Consider the following 19,058-nt stretch of genomic DNA (forward strand, 5'->3'; position numbering starts at 1 on the left):
CTTTCACCTGGATTCACCTGAGCGGTCTATGTCATGAAACGAGCAGGTGTTCCTAATGTTTTGTACACTCAGTGTATTTCGGTGTATTTCTTCCTAGTCCAACATTTCAAATGCACAAAATATATTGATTGAATGCGCTTCAAATCCAATGTTAAAATATAACAAGGAGCCTCAGCTCAATAAATACTGCACTCAAATAGGCATGAAGCAGAACCTTATTTTCCACTCAGCACTCTGCTCTCTATCACTATCATTCTCTGTGAACATTCCAGTAAGGAAGTGTCCTCCCTGGACAGTGTTGTCATTAACAGGCTGCCCAGCCAAAGGTCACAGGGTCATGACCCTGAGAAATGTGCCTCTCAGTCAGTCAGCGTTGACTTTCTAAGACCTCAGTGCTCACCAGCTGTTTTTCCCCGCAGTAGCTTTTCAGATCAGCGACATGGCTGCTTGGCAGGCAGGAAGCAGAAGACCTGCCCTTTCTATAGGAAGTCATGGGTAAAAGGATAGAGGAGAGCTGAAACTGACTCATTAAGGCAATGCCCACCTGAAAAAAAACATATTTTTCTTATCTCTAAAGTTGAAAGTTGAGTGAATGTGTGAACGACTGAGGAAGTGGTTCAATCACTTTATGGGGGTCCTGCAAGGGGATTATCATGGTTAGAAGAGAGCTCTGGTTTGGCTCGAGGGCAGCTGATGGAAAAGTAGTTGATGGAAATGGTTCGGAAATAGGTGTTCATGTTATTCATCTACCCAGTTTATTTATTCACCTTTTTTCTATCTTTTTGTAATTGTGGAGGATAAGGTTGGTGACAGAAAGGTCTTCCATATTCCACAAGCAGGGGAAAGAGGATGGGAATGGGAGGAGGGTGTTACTGAGGCCATTGTCACCCACAGTATTTATTCAGCTGCAGGCTTCTTTTTAGACTTGACACAAGTCTGTTACTCACCCTTCCCCTTATCTCTTCACTCACCAATATCATCATTTGTGTTTATGAATAGATGGACATTGTTCTTCATGATTCACTATTATCCTACCAGGAGCTTAAGGAAGGAGGGACTTTGTTTTCCTTCAAGGTTACTCCACACTCCAGCTTAGTGAGACACTGAATAACCTTCACTTGGTCTCTACATATGAGATTCTTAAAACAATGCAAGGTTCAGGTCTGCTACATTTTTATCAGGCTATTAGTTACACAGCCATGGTTGACAAAGTGAAACGCAACCTTGCAGAAACACAAGGAGGGAGCTCTAGTCTTTGTATTTGGATTCCTTTGACACCTGAGGGACCCCCATATCTTGTGCCATGCTCACGGAAAGAATGCATACACAAACATAGTTAGAAACCAGAGAAAACTGTTGTCAATTGTGATGTGGTTGTTTTGAGGCTGAGAGTAAGTCACTTCTGCGTCTGTATCAGTCTCAGGTTAAACATCGCATGAGGAATGACAGGAAATATACATATTTGACTGCAATATGAGATATGTCATTGTTTGTCACAAAGCTGCCTTATGATACATAAGACAGCAATATGATACAAATATTGTAAAAACATACAAAAAGGGTTCACTGAAGAACAGAGATTTTTTTAAACTTCACTATTTGTACTGTTACAAAAACAAAAACATTTGAAGAAGCATAGAGGTTGGAGGGGACATGATGCAGAAAAGGGACATGAGGAGAGAACATACTTTAGCATGGGGAACCATAAACCAGACCATATATAAGGCTAACATTGTCCGATCAAAGTCAGACTCAATGAGCAGAACTCTGTATTCCAAACTGCAGTCTACCTATATTGAGCTGTCATATGCCAATTATTGAGTGCTGTCATACCAGTAACTAAAAGGTTGCTGGTTCAAGGGCCGGAGCTAACAAGAAAATAAATATATATATATTAAAAAATCTGTAGCTGAGCAAGGCACTTAACCCTAATTGCTCCAGGGGTGCTGTACAATGGTGACTGTGACGCCACTCCCTGTGGTGTTTCAGGGGGAGTTGGGATATGCAAAAAACACATTTCCATTACACGCTTGTGTTTAACAGGACAAATATAAGCACCCCCCAAATGATTATACTGAAAATAATATGTCAAAATGTCTGTTTCAGGAGACTCTGAATGGAAATGCCTGGCACACTGTCTTTATAACCAAAGCAATATAAGAATTTCAACATTATTTGTTTTTCTAATTATTATCAGCATTGATGAAAGCAGATAGTCTGTTTGAAAAGGACTAACGGCTCAAAATGTATCCCGCGAGGCTAATAAAACAAGAAATATCTCTGACATTGCTCAACAAATGAAAAGGAGCACAACTTTGAATAAGTGGTCATGCATTTTTCATGCCTTTCTGCATATTTAAGTGTTTGAGTCTGGCTTGAGTGAGTTAAAAGCAAATAACAAAAGGAGCAGAAAAGTCAAAATTGCATCAACTCCACCAGAAGAAAGAGAGACAAAAAGTAATGTAGTGTCAAAGGCGTCTGGTTTTAACCACTGGCCGCTGCTACAGAGACATCAACACCAGCATCCTTCTCTCATCACTAATTGATTCTTTGGAGTTTTGGGCGACTCTCGCTGTGAGCCCCCTGTACCCTCTCTGCTCTGACAAACATCGTTCTCATAGTCACAATGTGGAAAAACAGACTTCAACAACAACCATGGAGAGAAGACAGTAACAACTAAAATGATGAAATAGAGCCCAGGGCTAGAAAATAATGAGTCCATTTTAGTGGAGGAGCTTTAACCTGCCACCACTCCAAAAACATTGCTTTGTCTTGACTAATCAACAGGAAAGTTTAATATTCTTGCGAAAGACCCTTAATCACTTCAGGAAGCGTCCTTCTGAGTGTTAAAGGTGAATTATACTGGCAGGATGTCATCCTAATTTTTCGGAAGAAGTTCATTGAGGTTAGTGCAGTTTTTCATCTTCGAATTTCTGTATGAGCCTCAACCTTTCTAAAGTTCAGTCAGATGAAAGGCATTGACTTTTACAACTGGCTTGGCTCTTGTTACACCAACACAGAAATACAAAACACCTCCACATCATTATGCATCAGCCAGGCCCTGAAGTGTATTAGCTGTATCTTGAGTGGAGTAAATAAGACTAGCTAGACTGGATGCACATATCGATGTTAATGAATATATGTACTATTTAAAGCAACTGAAAGATCAGTACAGTAGATATTCAGAGCAGGTTATAGTTTGTTGTACAGTAGGAGTAGGAGTTATCCAGTGCCTACTGGTCCCCTGATCCCAGGATGTAATCGTCCAAAGCTGCTGACCTGACTACTTTAATGCCATCTGTCTTAAGCTCACGGTGCCTGATTGCTTCTTGATGTCCAGCCGTGATTACGATTGTGAATAGGAGTGGCTCGCTCCCAAAATGGATACCACATCACATCACACACAAATAGAGGTAGCCTCTCACAGACAGACTGTGCTTGTACTAGCCAACACTACTTTGGTGAGGTCTAGGAGATTGACCTGTGGTTAACCTTTTATTGCTGTGGGCTAAATCAGGGTCACACAGAGTGTTTCTTGGTAGTCTTAAACAAATCTACTTTGAAACAAAAGTATACACCTCACACACATGGTTATGGGCAAAAAAAAAGAAGACACCTATAGCATGTCAGATATAGAGTTGAATGTATTTAATTTAGAGTTTATCCCAATATTACACTTTCTATATATCACAGAAGACTGAAATATAACAAAACTGTTTCACATAGAAACACCGGATTTTCTGTGTTTAATTTTTTTGGTCATGTTTATTAATTATATTAATAACATTCCACCCATGGTCATTTGACTGCAGGAAAGGGCTACACCAAAAAAGAAGCTCCTAACTTCCATAGTGTTGATGACAGTGGGCATCGGCCAACAACTAGTAGCTTAGTTGATCCAAAATACAGTCTATACTAGAATGTTAATGGAAAAGTTAGTTGGACCAAAATAGCAACATCCAGATCAATGAATGAATAATACCACATTTTGTTTGATTTTGAATAATCACATTTTATATAATGATCATATCCTTCTTTGCAGTTCCATTTCATTCTCCTCTGCTATTCCTTCATCCACCTCCCTCTAGTCCTCTTGTCATGTCTTGTCCTTCTGGCTGGAGGGTAGAGACTGCACCACTAAGACATGCACCATATTGTAGCGATGCATGTCTCCGTGGTGTCAGAGCTGCGGGAGTCTGGAGCTCTTTAACAGTGTTATCACAACTGGCGTTTCACACTGTACCTCACGGCCATGCACACGGATTGATATGCTTCGGAGTGACTTTGTGATAAGTGTTATGGCTAATTGGCCCAGGAGGATGGCAAAATCTTAGGGCTTCAAATTAGGTCGTAAGATTACTGTATATCATTCTATTCACATAATGGTAATGTGTTTTGTTTGTTATGAGAGGAAGGCCTGTCCGTTTGTCACTCTGTGGTCTGGTAGAGTACCATCATACTTTGTATTTTTAAAGGTATGGATAGCACATTACTCCCATCTCAGAATAAGAGTAGTTACAGCTCCACTTTGTTACCAAGTTATTACACATTTATTCTAAGCTGTGAAGTAAAGTGGCACTGTGATTTTTATATCTTGTCTCTTGATTTTTATTCATCCATGAAACATTTTCTCCACAAACCATGTAAAAAACAAAAAAAGACAATGAGAGCGTTTGAAAGATTCATCCCTGTAACCCTTAAACACAGATACTTTATGACAACAGAGTCACAAGGCAGCTGGCAACAGTTCCAGATTAACACAGAATGTCACCTTGTGAAACACTAGCCGTCATCTAAGGCCTGACCCCTACAAGACATAGTCAGGTTCCCCATGTCATTCCCCTCAGCTGGTCCTTTCTCGCACGCACGAATACCCCCCCACCCCCTCCAATTGTTTATAAAATGGTTTTATCTTGTGTATTTCATTCCGTCACTGGAACACAGTGTTCTTATTCAAAGGAGGGAAACAAGTGGAAAACCATAGTAGTTTGTTCAATTGCATCAGCATTGCGTTACGTTGATTGCGGTGTTGTAAGTTACCTTCGTAATGCTCACTCTGAAGTGGGTCTCTGGAGACTTGAGATGAGGACTTAATCCGTTAAAATGACAGTCTCTCTCTGGTAGTCCCAGAGCGTAGAAAAGGTATTTGTGGTGTGGCCCTTCCTCCTCAAAGCTGCTTACATTGAAGTGGGCATTAATTTGGTTCTTCAGAGAAACAGTGAAAGTATATAGTATGTTAATCGCCAGTACGGTGGAAGGATTTAAACCCCCAACAGCAGATTGCCTTGGAGATTACAACTTAGAAATGAACTTCAGTTAAACCACATGACTTAATTCTAGCCAGACATGCATCACACAGTATTAAATGTTATACCTTTCTTATGTGGAGAAATGTGAGCCACCAAGATTGAGCATCTGGGATGAGTTCACGTCATGGAGCAAAGAGAAGAGAAGTGAGCAATTTGTGGGTTATGAATTGTGGAGATTGATTAAATTTTCAGCAAATGATGGAAAATCCTTATGACAACTGTCACCTTGGCCTAAGATAACTCAGCAGTACATTGCAGCATTAACATTCTGCTCAGGTCAGACCTAAATAAAAAGCAACCAACACTTAGATACTCTTTTATTTCCACTGTTATTCTAAGAACTTTTCTTTCTGTGATTATCATCGCAGTTTTGACACATCTACAGATATTTTGTTGCAAATTGGAAATAATTAACTTGGCAAAGTAGAATGCTTCAAAGTTGCATTGTTCCTTTATGAAGAACCACAATTAATGTTTAATTTAAGAGCCAAATGCAAATGTAAAGGCACAAATGGCACTCTCCTCTCTGCTCCGCTGTGCATATTTAAATATTAATGTCTCCAGTCAAAATAAAGCCCAGAAATTCAACACCCTCTTTATTAAGAAATGTGATGAAAAAAATAGATTTATTTCATATTCTTTTTCATTTCTAAAAGCAAAACACTACTTTGCACTGGTTACTGTAACTGCATTTCACTTCTTAAAAATACACATACAACTTTTGACTTTTGTTTTTGTATAGTGGCAATGAGCTCAATATATATCCCTGAATAGAAGTCAAGTCATCCACTTTATATGCAGTCATTTTACAATGCATATCCATTACATTGTCAAAGCTGATTATCTCCTATAATACCTCACATTTCATAACAGTCATCTATGAATTACCAACTATTAGTCTGTTGGTTATAAAGAGCATTGTTAATCAGCGGGTATAAACAATTTAATTACATTTTTATTTTCCATACTCCTTCTTTATTAAAGTTTGCCTATTGTTTTGTTTGACTGTGGAGACCTGGAGTGTTTCATTAGCCTGCACCTCCTACATTGTCTGTAGTGTTCCATTTAGACTATAGCTAGCATGTTGATATCAGGGGCCTTTGGGGGATCTATCTGCTTTCATATACATTAGCATCTCCAGCAAACATTTGCCTGAGAATAAAATGACCATGCTAATTAAAATCACCAACTCTTAGTTCAAGAGGCCTGTGCACGTTAGGATTAATATCAAGACATATTAAGGAGTTTGCGTCGTCCCAACGAACCTACAGCTCAATATGAGCCTGATGACACGAGAGGCGATGCCCTACACACTGTACCTTTGTGCTGGCTCAGATTAGGACAGTTGACATGTGAACATGGAGACTGGGTAGGGCAATATTTAGTTGAAGGAGCTTATCTCAATTTTTCATTAACAGAATGAATAGACACGGAGCATCCGCTGTCATGTCTCTGCGCTGCTTCAGATAATCTTAAATGCATCTTTGACCATGCAGCTCCTAAAAAAATATGTTTGATATATTTTTTAAGCAGTCTGCTCTCCTTTTTTGATTAAACTTCAGAGGGAAGAGTCTGCCTTATCAGGAAGTCAGATAGGCTTTGGTGTAAGCCAGACATTTCAATAGGGTTCTGTTTCCAAGATGACAGGAGAAGAAAAAGGACGTAATGTTCAGGATGCATTTCTGTATGAGGATCCCACGGACTACATGTTAAATCCTGAGTCTTAAACCCCAATATGAAGAGGATTGTAGGCTAGCTTCACCATGATATGGACACATTGGATTTCAACAGAGATTCCAAGTTGCAGGGACCAGTTAACAGTCACTAATATTGGTTTCCTCTTTCAAGGCCTAGGATTTTAGGCCTATGATTTGAAGTTGACATCCAGGCATATAACTTGAACATCTGTGCAAATCTCCCATTGATATTAATAATTTATGTGAAAGGTTGCTTTAATCATTCTTCAAATCAACTCATACTATGATTCTAGAGCTCTGACATACTGGTGTAAATCATTTCTGCCAAATTATACAGTTATGAGGGGTTGTGAATGGCAAAATTAAACATAAATGCATACAGTCATCCAGGTTGAAGGTAGCTAGCTCAGTCCCCTGTGGGAATAGATAGGGAGCTCAGTGTGTCCACCATCTAACATTTATAAGAGGAACAGACTGTAGCTAATGCAAAATTCATGCAAATACATCTAACTGAGGTTATAAAACAACCTATCCAAGTCCATTATGATCCAGTTAATCAGAGGTGATACAAACGCAATCGATCTGTGTTGTTATTTATAGGATATACAGTACTGTACATGGTAATGGTTGAACCTTTTTTTACGCAGGTTCTTGTATGCATTTTTATGTTTCGCGTATCTGATTACACATACTTTATGTTAGAGAACAGAAAATAGATCCTCAGAGCCCAAGGTTTTTGTGTTTGTGTTTGTGATTGTTTTGAGAGAACTTTCAGATTCACCAGTGAGCCTCCCCGTAACCTGTCCCCCACATTGCAGCGTGATTGCAGAGCCTATTACTGACACATCCTGGGGCAGCCTCCAGGAAAAATAATGTTCCAGAGCAAACATGCTTGTTCAGATGCTTGTAACCCAAGAAAAGAAGGATGGTAAACTCACTCTGACAAGGATTGCGCCCGTAACCATTCTCTGCTTTATCTGGCATCACAAAAGCATGCTGCTTAACTACTCCTGACACTTTGTAAGGAAGTCACAAAAATCAGCTCCACAATAGTCCCAAACTTTGAAGGTCCATGTAGGGTAACCATGATTGCATGAGTTGAATATTGGGACGGCAAGATGTGAGATGCTCCTCCCCAAGGCCACGAGTGACTTTGCAGGCATGGTGGTTGATAAAATATGAAATTTCCTCCTCAGAATTTGTTAAAAGGTTTTGTGTGACAAAAATAATTACAGTCTGGTCTGGCTTTTCATGCTGGACTAAAGAGATATTAATACACGGAGGGGAAAAGGTTACTCACTGTCACGGATTCTGCCGAGGCTGCTCCTCCTCCTTGTACGAGCAGGCGTCGGCGGTCGCCGTCCCCGGAGTACTAGCTGCCACCGATCTTTGTTCTGTGTGTGATTGCTTTTGTCTGTCTGTCACACCTGTGTCCAATTGTTTATTGATCACCTGTCCTATAAGTTCTGTCTGTTTGCTTAGTAGGATTGTGTGTTGTTGTTCGCCTGTCGTAGTGCTGCGTGTTTCGTTTCTTGTTTTCTGTTTTAGTGTTTTACGCATTTTGCGTAATGCTCGCCTCTGTGTTTTTCGAGGCAGTTTGTTTACCGTTTCCTTGTTGGATTATTTGAGTAAACTCTGTTGGACTGAGCCTCGGTGTCCTGCGCCTGACTTCCACCCCACATACACCTCACCTCTTGACACTCACATCCCAAACTCCATATGGTAAAAACACTTCCTCTAAGGAATTATCACGTAGATGAATGATGAACAATTGTCAACATTTTAACTAATTTAGGAAGATAACTGCGAAGATAAGTTTCTTCATTATGTATGGGATGAAATACCATTTAATCTCCTTTGATGTTATTTTTATCATTTCCATCACAAAACATGAGCAAAATTTAATCAGCTGTAATTTCAACCACACTTGACAATGCTGACCTTGATGTCATGGTTTCTCAAATACTTTTACTAACAGTACAGTTATTCCGTTTGACGGTGCCAAATGCTGTTACTACACTGTTGCAGAGATGCAGAACAGGCCCGATATTAAGATGACAAGTATCACACTAATTATGTTTTCCCCTCTGAGAATACAGTCTGCATTTGTCTCGTCTTTTGGAACACACACACACACACACACACACACACACACACACACACACACACACACACACACACACACACACACACCCTGCACAACGTGAGCTTCTTGTCAAACACAGAGAGCACACATATATTAACAGGCACATTGCTGATAAGACTCAACAGACCAAGGGAATGAGTGTCAAGTGCAAGGTCTGCTGATGCTGGAGTGAGCACTGTCTTACAAACTCATGTGGATCAGTGGGTGTCATTAAAATGATATTAACATGTAAATACTTATTGTTAGTTTAGGGTGTTATGAATTTGAACCTTTGCTATTCAGTTTGCATTATGCTCCGCTTCATGGGAATGCATTAGGTAAAGACCTGTTTATTGTTGTACCTTTATTGAGGTCAATTTGAACATTCTCTGTTCCAGATAACAACCAGCTCTGGCAGTGAGTTCCTTCTCCAGGCCGACAATTACCCCACAATATGTAAATGGCATGATGCTATTAAAAGCACAGCTGACAACTTGGTAAGCAGTTTCCTGTTTCTTACAGATGGTGTATCTTAAGTTCAACATTTCTGAAGTGTTTATGATTTTGGATATTGAAATTATGACTAAATCATTCAGAATATAGCTTAGTCATAACATGCTTCTCAAAATGAAAGTAAGACAATTCCATAAATCATTGACTATTTATCAGGTCAAACGTATGATTTTATGTTCCACATAGTGCAGAAAATTGCATAGACCTGCTTTACTGAATAATGAGTGATAATAATGAGTTACTGTATGCAACCAGTAACCTTTGAAAGGTTGTAACCTCCTTTCTGTTGTAGTCTAAGGGAGCTGGAGGACAGGCCTCTGGCAAGCCTGGCATACAGAACGCAAACAGCACAGAGTACCTACCCAGACATGGGTTGCCTAGCAAGACACTGTCACTGCCAAGACCTGCACCTGATTCCCCCTGCACAAAGGAACCTGAACACAGACGCTCACTCAGTAAGTTGTCTCCAACGACTATAGTTCTACTACAGTTGCTTATCAAAACAGTTATTGACGTGTTAGTACAAGCTTGAACTCAGAGGTATGCTGATTAAAAGTTTTCTCTTATCTGTGCTTCTGTAGGCATTTAATTGCTCAAAACATAACTTTTCTAGGGAAATGGTTGCTCTCACATTTGCATAATGTATGTGTGCTCATTTCCCTTACCCACCAACGTGATAAGGCCTGACAGCTTTCCTGATTTTTAGTGGCACTTTTTGTGTTTTATTTTTATATGCCCAAAATGTGTGTGGTGACTGTTGATTTCAATTAGGGCTCTTGTAGGAACATGACACAAGAACATGCTAATTAACATTATGTCATCATATGTCAAGTAGCAATTATGTTAATCCCTGTCAATGGTTCAAATCAATCTCGTCACCTTAAGCGCTGCGAGACTAATATATTGATGTTGGATGATCATATTAAAATCTCTAATTAGGGGCCAGGACATAGAGGCCAAGATCCAGTCTCTTATTGTTATCTTGAGCTGCTTGAACCTTTGATTCTGGCTATGTTCATGTCAATTTATGCCCATGAAAAAGACAGTCCTTTACACAAACTGGAGAGCATCACGGTTAGCTTGTTTTCCACTGTAGGTCCTACTGTATGTTTTCAGAAAATTATATACAATCACCTGACAACAATATTATTTGCTTTGCACCTCTGTGTAACCCAACTGTAATATAAGAAATATATCCAACTTGTTTCTTGATGGCAAAGCTAGTTCGTAGACAAAATAGGTCATTTGATTCATTTGGGAGGAGCAGTGTTTTTATTAGAATGACAAGCAGGACCCGGACTTTCAAAAACTGCAGGGAATTCCTCTAGACATGGAGAAGTTCAATTGGAATGAATAATAGAAAAGGACAGCCATGGGAGAGACTCCTGGAAAGATGCCTAATTAATAAATAACAGTGGGACTCTAACGAGAGAGAGAGAGGGGAACAGCGAGGGTCAGGTAGAGAGATGAGGGGAACCATGATATCCACCTCCACTTTGCTGGTTGAACATTGTAAAGGCATATAGACCTACTGAGCCTTTCTAAAGACACATTTAAACACCTTAGCTTTCCCTTTCACTTGTTGCCATTTAACCGTGTGTCTCTGTTTTTGTGTTCCTGACAAGTTTTCAAGTCTTCCAAGCTCAACTACAGCATGTCGGACAGTGCTGATAAGAATGGAGTGAAGAACAGACTCAAAAAGTTCATCTCAAGACGGCCCTCTATGAAGACTCTACAGGAGAAAGGCATCATCAAAGGTATCAGAGTATTCTGTTGTAAATATACCAGTATAAGTGTATTATTTTCCACCACACCTCACATGTTGTGAAGAACACAAATCTTTCAAAATGTGTTCTACATGTTGTCATCTTTTTCTATTAGGACAGCGCTTAAAAAAAAAAAAAGAGAGTTAACTGTGTCTGTATATTCCCAGATGTCACAATTTATTTTCTAATTGATTGTAAATATAGAATAACTAGTGATGATAATGAGTTATTATACTGATTTGAAAAGGTCTCGCCATGTTTATTAGGAGTCACAGAACAACAGTGATTGATCAAATTAAACCGAATGCATTTTACTTGAACAAACCATGCCAATCCAACCGGCAACCACAGAATCCATTCCTCTAAGGGGGAACTAATTTATTGAGCTCACGGTTGAAGGAAAATACACCATTAAAGGGCATATTTAAGCACATTTGCAATCCTTAGAAGAAGGTAACGGTATTTGGAATTTCCCCCAGCTTCAAGGAGACCCTTTAATGTTGTGTCCACGGGACAAACGCTAGATCAAAGGGAGAGGACGTTATTGACGGAATAAATGAAATACTTCTGGATTAAGGAGTGGGGCAGGTGGCCTCCAGACTGTCCTATTTGGCAAGGCTGGTGGGCAAGCCACTTCAGAGAGTGTGCTTCCTCAAATCAGGTCCCTCTTCCTCCCCCCTCTTTCCTATCGTACTTCAGAATGCAAATTAAATCCATGCGACGCGAGGGTTATTTGAATTCCTTTAGGAGGGGTAATTTTGCTCCATTTCTCTGCCCCCCTTCCCCTCTCCTCGTCTTTTCTCTTGCTTATCTGCCGAGCGCTGGGAAGTGAATTTTGTATGCAAAGGTGCCGTGCTCGCAGTCATTTATGTATTTGGTGCACCCTCCCCTCCAGTGTATAAACAAGAGAGGGCGATCTTTGATGTTGCACAGTGCTAGAGAGACAGCACTGTTCCAGAGTCCCGATACTGTAACATAAGCCAGTTGATGAGTGAGAAAGTGTACCTCTGTGCAGTCAGTTTGAATTCCAGTCTATGATTGATGAGGTATGCTTTGCTAACCCTAGCTTTTGCAAGCCCTATAGGGTGTCTACTAGAGATGAACTGACCGGAGTTAGTGACCACAGAAGCCTGAGTTTATTGCCAGGAAGAACAGGTTAAATGAGGGACGCCTCAGCATATTTAAATGGACAAAAGCAGAGTAATGAAGCAATGGGAATGTTCATATAAGGCAAGAAAATGTGGCCCCCCTCTCCCTCTGATTGTAGCAAAGCGGCCTGGGAGACTCAGGGTTCATGGGAAAAAATGTTAGCGATAAAATGCTAAGTGTGTGATTAAACATTAGATTGTTTATCCTTTACCAATGTGGCCGTGGAATCCATGTAGCCTACTGTTAGTAGCGCCACCAGAGGAGAGCAGGGCAGTAGGAGTCAAGAGCGATGAGTGTTACTACTCATGCTATGAGATAATTACCTATCCCTCCACATAATGATGATGATGATCAATGGACAGTATTAATGAGATTGTGTGAATGGAAATGACTTATTAAACAGACCTTTTACCGTTCCACCAAGTTGAGATCTGAAAACAGACATTTCAGCACATTCCACGTTTGAGGACTTTTGATGCAATTAAATGCAATAGATGATGATGACTGCTAATTTCTATATTTTTACACGGTCTCTTATTCAGTAGTTCTGGGAAATTGATTTTTTTACTGAACAAATCAAGTCTTTTTCCTCACAGATCGAGTGTTTGGGTGTCACTTGTTGGCACTTTGCGAGCGGGAAGGGACCACTGTGCCAAAGTTCGTCAGGCAGTGTGTGGAGGCCGTTGAAAAAAGAGGTATGCACTTTTCCTAAAATTGTTTTATTTAATTAATACTTTGTTTATGGGAAATAAACCAACAATGGATAAGATGTGTGTGGGAAATAATTTAAGTATGGACTGTCTTATCCTCCTCCTGTATTGGGGAGTTTGACCCTTCTCCACACCCTGACCCTGTCGAGTCAGCCTGTCCACCCCAGTGATGCTTCATCTCACACAGTTACAGTAGCTGCTTCAGCGTTTCACCACTGTTTACACTTCCCCTCTGTTTTGACATTTGAGAGTGAATATAAAAATACCAATAGTTGAGAGTGCCTGTTTTATAAGACGTGTATCCCGGTCATTGACTTGTAGTGTTCTCACACAATGTGTGTGATCAGTAGTTTCCCAGGCTCTGTCACATAGCTGGCCAGGCAAAGGGGCTGAACCCTGAGGAAAATGCTCCTCAGCATCCCAAATCACTCACTCCTGGTCCCCGTCCAATTCCGAGTCCACTTCAGACTGTTTATAACGCGCTGAAATTGAGAGTGAATTATGTGTTTGTGTAATGGGTCCCGTTTGTGGTTTTGGCTGAACATTTGTTCAGGACTATTAGTTATCTGGGGGTAAAATTGCTGTGGCCCGATAAACACGCTGAGATAATAATAATGATTAAGAACGTCTTTTAACTGTAATGATTATGATCTAAAGGTCTGTTGCATTTCTTGATACATGATGGACTTTAGTGTGTTAGAAAATAAACCTTTCGACACGCACGCACTCACTCACACACACACACGCACACACACACACACACACGCACGCACACACTCACTCACTCACTCACTCACTCACTCACTCACACACACACACACACACACACACACACACACACACACACACACACACAAACGCACGCACACACTCACTCACTCACTCACTCACTCACTCACTCACTCACTCACTCACTCACTCGCACACACGCACACACATTCCCACACACATGCACCCGCACACACACACACACACACACACACACACACACACACACAAACAACATTTGGGAGGCCATTGGCTGGGCTCTGGACACAGCAGGGAAAGAACAAACAAACAACTTCTGACTGCTTTCTATGTAAACAAAGGGCCAAACACTGGGGTGAAATTCCTCTGGACATCTTAACACTTGAGCAGAAGAAAATAGCCAGGACGTTATACAAGAATGCCTTGCAAAGAATGAAATGTACGTCTTCTTTACTTTAAAAATCAACCATATCCTCAAGTTACCCCACCAGTGACAGTGGTACAGGACATAGCGTGCCACTGTCAACTGCTCGGGAATGTGGACGGACATTCATTAGAGCAATTGATAGAAAGGGCCAGAGGAAAGTGTCGCCCCAGCTACCTCTATGCAGCGGCAGTGTTAGTTTGCACTGACAACAGTGTGACTCAAATATTTAGCATTACAATCTGTAGCCTAGCCTGTGTTTCAACTTTTAAGCCTCCAGCCTTGTGTATTTAAATGCTGGTCACTTTTAAATTTATTGTTAGAGTATGGACAATGAAAGCATGACAATCTGTCAAAGGCTGTTGAGTTGGTTTGGCAGGCTGGTCTCCTGTACTTGGATGCAAAACCAAATGGAAGTCAGACTCTATAATCAAAGTCACACTCAAAATGTTACAGTGAAATAGAGCCATATGTTGTCCAAGTCCAAGCCACTATCTAGGCAAGATGTCAACTATCCATTCCACTGCAATGAATGTAAACTTTGTCTATCGAAAAACCCAGGAATTGTATCTAAATTGGTCATTTTTGGTCATATACAGTGGGGAAAAAAAGTATTTAGTCAGACACCAATTGTGCAAGTTCTCCCACTTAAAAAGATGAGAGAGGCCTGAAATGTTCATCATAGGTACACGTCAACTATGATAGACAAAATGAGAAAAATAAATCCAGAAAATCACATTGTAGGATTTTTTATGAATTTATTTGCAAATTATGGTGGAAAATAAGTATTTGGTCAATAACAGAAGTTTCTCAATACTTTGTTATATCTTTGTTGGCAATGACACAGGTCAAACGTTTTCTGTAAGTCTTCACAAGGTTTTCACACACTGTTGCTGGTATTTTGGCCCATTCCTCCATGCAGATCTCCTCTAAAGCAGTGATGTTTTGGGGTTGTCGCTGGGCAACACGGACTTTCAACTCCCTCCAAAGATTTTCTATGGGGTTGAGATCTGGAGACTGGCTAGGCCACTCCAGGACCTTGAAATGCTTCTTACGAAGCCACTCCTTCGTTGCCCGGGCAGTGTGTTTGGGATCATTGTCATGCTGAAAGACCCAGCCACGTTTCATCTTCAATGCCCTTGCTGATGGAAGGAGGTTTTCACTCAAAATCTCACGATACATGGCCCCATTCATTCTTTCCTTTACACGGATCAGTCATCCTGGTCCCTTTGCAGAAAAACAGCCCCAAAGCATGATGTTTCCACCCCCATGCTTCACAGTAGGTATGGTGTTCTTTGGATGCAACTCAGCATTCTTTGTCCTCCAAACACGACGAGTTGAGTTTTTACCAAAAAGTTATATTTTGGTTTCATCTGACCATATGACATTCTCCCAATCCTCTTCTGGATCATCCAAATGCACTCTAGCAAACTTCAGACGGGCCTGGACATGTACTGGCTTAAGCAGGGGGACACGTCTGGCACTGCAGGATTTGTGTCCCTGGCGGCGTAGTGTGTTACTGATGGTAGGCTTTGTTACTTTGGTCCCAGCTCTCTGCAGGTCATTCACTAGGTCCCCCCGTGTGGTTCTGGGATTTTTGCTCACCGTTCTTGTGATCATTTTGACCCCACGGGGTGAGATCTTGCGTGGAGCCCCAGATCGAGGGAGATTATCAGTATGTCTTCCATTTCCTAATAATTGCTCCCACAGTTGATTTATTCAAACCAAGCTGCTTACCTATTGCAGATTCAGTCTTCCCAGCCTGGTGCAGGTCTACAATTTTGTTTCTGGTGTCCTTTGACAGCTCTTTGGTCTTGGCCATAGTGGAGTTTGGAGTGTGACTGTTTGAGGTTGTGGACAGGTGTCTTTTATACTGATAACAAGTTCAAACAGGTGCCATTAATACAGGTAACGAGTGGAGGACAGAGGAGCCTCTTAAAGAAGAAGTTACAGGTCTGTGAGAGCCAGAAATCTTGCTTGTTTTTAGGTGACCAAATACTTATTTTCCACCATAATTTGCAAATAAATTCATAAAAAATCCTACAATGTGATTTTCTGGATTTTTTTTCTCTCAATTTGTCTGTCATAGTTGACGTGTACCTATGATGAAAATTACAGGCCTCTCTCATCTTTTTAAGTGAGAGAACTTGCACAATTGGTGGCTGACTAAATACTTTTTTTCCCCCACTGTAAGTCCAAATCAAAACGTAGTCTTGTCAAATCTGCTTGTGTATAATGTCTAACTTGTATCCACCAGGTTTAGAGGCTGATGGCATCTACAGAGTGAGTGGTAATCTTGCCACCATCCAGAAGTTACGATTCTTGGTTGACCAAGGTATGTTCTGTTGTTTAATTCACTTGTGATTGACTGTATGTTATAGTGTTTGTTATACAGCCACATATCCAGTAAACTAATATAGTTAGAGTTATGGATTAACAGTAGTTGACTTCATACAGTTCATACAGTTCATACAGTTCATACAGTGTGTTCTGTTGAAATCATGGATGATTCTGAGTAATTACTGAGTAATTCTACTTTACAGCTTAATTATGAATAACTGTAGAGACCTTCTCTTGATGGTGAATTAGTAACTGATCACAAGGCATTCTTTGGCAAATAAAAAATTATTGACGAATACCTTAAGAATGGGATCTTTCAGAGTAAAAGCAAGGATGATAAAGCATCCCTCATGAGACTTCAAGTCAGATCTGTGTCTCCAGTGAAACACGTCTACGTACTTCATCTGAATTATCCAATGTTTCCTGTAAGGGACTCCTGGGGGATTTCTCCAGCAAACCAACAAGATAACGTTTGTTGTTGTCCTGGCTCTGAGAATAAAGAATACACTGGTTGACCTTTAGCCTAATTTATCATTCTGGAATGTATTTTTCTGTCTTGAGGTAGCTAGCAACCTTCTTTATACACCATTATTTGTTACTGTGCCCTGCAGTCCTATAGATTAAAGAAGTGGTTTGTGATGCGGGACATTGAGGAGAGAGTGACATCATCAACATTTTGCACATTCCGAGCATTCTGACACAATGACACCATGTGTCTACATTCTGTCCCACACATTCCATTTATCCTGAATGTGCTCCCAACCCCCATAGTTATACAGAGCCAGTACAGTACAATCTCAAGTGAGAGTGGGTTGAAAACATTGACCATGTAGTAGGCTACTATGTCCTTCAGGACCATAGAACGCTGCAGGTTCAGTTTCCCTGAGTGGGTCTTTGTACCAGGACTCGGTACAAACAAGGAAACCGTGGGCTGATTAGCAATCAGCTCAGATGTGTCAAGTGCACACACTGGAGAGGCTGGCTAATTGAAAGTCTGGACTTTCTGCTAGGGAATACGTAAAACTGTCCAGAAAAAGAAAGAAATACCCACTCGCTTTATGTCATTATCTATGAGTCTGGCTCTCCAACACATTGCCTTTGTTTTTGGTTGACCAAAGAATGAAGGGAAGATCTAAGATCATCTTGACATGCCAAATACATTACTCTAATTTCAAAGCATGGATAAAATCTCTCTAAGATAATTATCTCTGTGAAAATGATTCTGAAGTTCCTATGACACTATATTCCTATGATCATGTAACAGGGTTGTCTGAAATGAACGATGGCTTATTTCCAGTTTCAACATACAGCATAATGTGACTTTGTGCTGTACCATTCCACTGTCTTCAGACCTCCAGGCCTGTCATCTTGGCTTTGGATCATCCTGCACCCCTCCTGTGGCATATTGAGCCTGGTGCCCCTGAATCACTTTGTCACCTGATGGCCTGTCTCTGTCACTACCAGGGGTTTTCTCTATTCTCAGCCCTATCAGAACTAACTGATTTCAGCAGAGGGTATCTGTCAGTCTAGAACAGAAACCCAATCCAACATATGTGGCTTCATCAGACCTCTGGGTAGCTGGGAGCCTGTTAGCAAGCGCCGCTGTTAGCAGGTAAACATTAGTATAGTAATTAGCCCTCGCTAATTCTCCCAATTAAAGCTGTGTTGTTCCCTCTCTATTCCCTCTCCTGTTCTTTCTCTCTCTCTCTCTCTCTCTCTCTCTCTCTCTCTCTCTCTCTCTCTCTCTCTCTCTCTCTCTCTCTCTCTCTCTCTCTCTCTCTCTCTCTCTCTCTCTCTCTTTCTCTCTCTCTCTCTCTCTCTCTCTTTCACTGTTCCTGTTCCTTCTCTGTCTTTCTCTGTCTCCCCCTCCCCCCTCTCTCTCCCCCCTCTTCCCCCCCTCTCTCTTGCCCCCTCTCTTCCTGGTGTTGTCCCAGAGGAGGAGTTTAACCTGGACGACAGCCAATGGGAGGACATCAACGTCGTCACCGGGGCACTCAAGATGTTTTTCCGGGAGCTGCCAGAGCCCCTGTTCCCCTTCCCATTATTTGAGCTGTTTGTGGAGGCCATCAGTGAGTATACAGCCTAGCTGTTTTTTGTGTGTTTTTTTTTGTCATCAGCACATCAGTTTTAGTGTCAGCATATTCAAGCATATTCGCAAAGCTTGCACTTGCAGTCAGGTTTCAGTCACCTTCATTTTGAGGTCAAGAAGAGTGAAAATTTGGAATGTAATGAAAATCTCCAGATTAATAATGGTTTGTGTCAGAACTGTGTAACGGTT

The 19,058-nt window shown here is 40.9% G+C and overlaps 1 protein-coding gene across 1 annotated transcript in view; it reads left to right on the top strand.

Annotated features, from left to right (window-relative positions):
* The window catches only part of LOC121536715 (rho GTPase-activating protein 15), a 46,935-nt gene that overhangs the window by 11,250 nt on the left and 16,627 nt on the right, over positions 1-19,058 (top strand). Inside the window, exons 6-11 of the mRNA XM_041844168.2 lie at positions 9,530-9,628; positions 9,937-10,099; positions 11,270-11,401; positions 13,156-13,254; positions 16,698-16,775; positions 18,715-18,849. Coding sequence (XP_041700102.1) covers positions 9,530-9,628; positions 9,937-10,099; positions 11,270-11,401; positions 13,156-13,254; positions 16,698-16,775; positions 18,715-18,849 — 706 coding nt within the window. The remainder of the gene's footprint in view (positions 1-9,529; positions 9,629-9,936; positions 10,100-11,269; positions 11,402-13,155; positions 13,255-16,697; positions 16,776-18,714; positions 18,850-19,058) is intronic.

This window comes from Coregonus clupeaformis, chromosome 23 (genome assembly GCF_020615455.1).
Source record: "Coregonus clupeaformis isolate EN_2021a chromosome 23, ASM2061545v1, whole genome shotgun sequence".
Classification (NCBI taxonomy): Eukaryota; Metazoa; Chordata; class Actinopteri; order Salmoniformes; family Salmonidae; genus Coregonus; species Coregonus clupeaformis.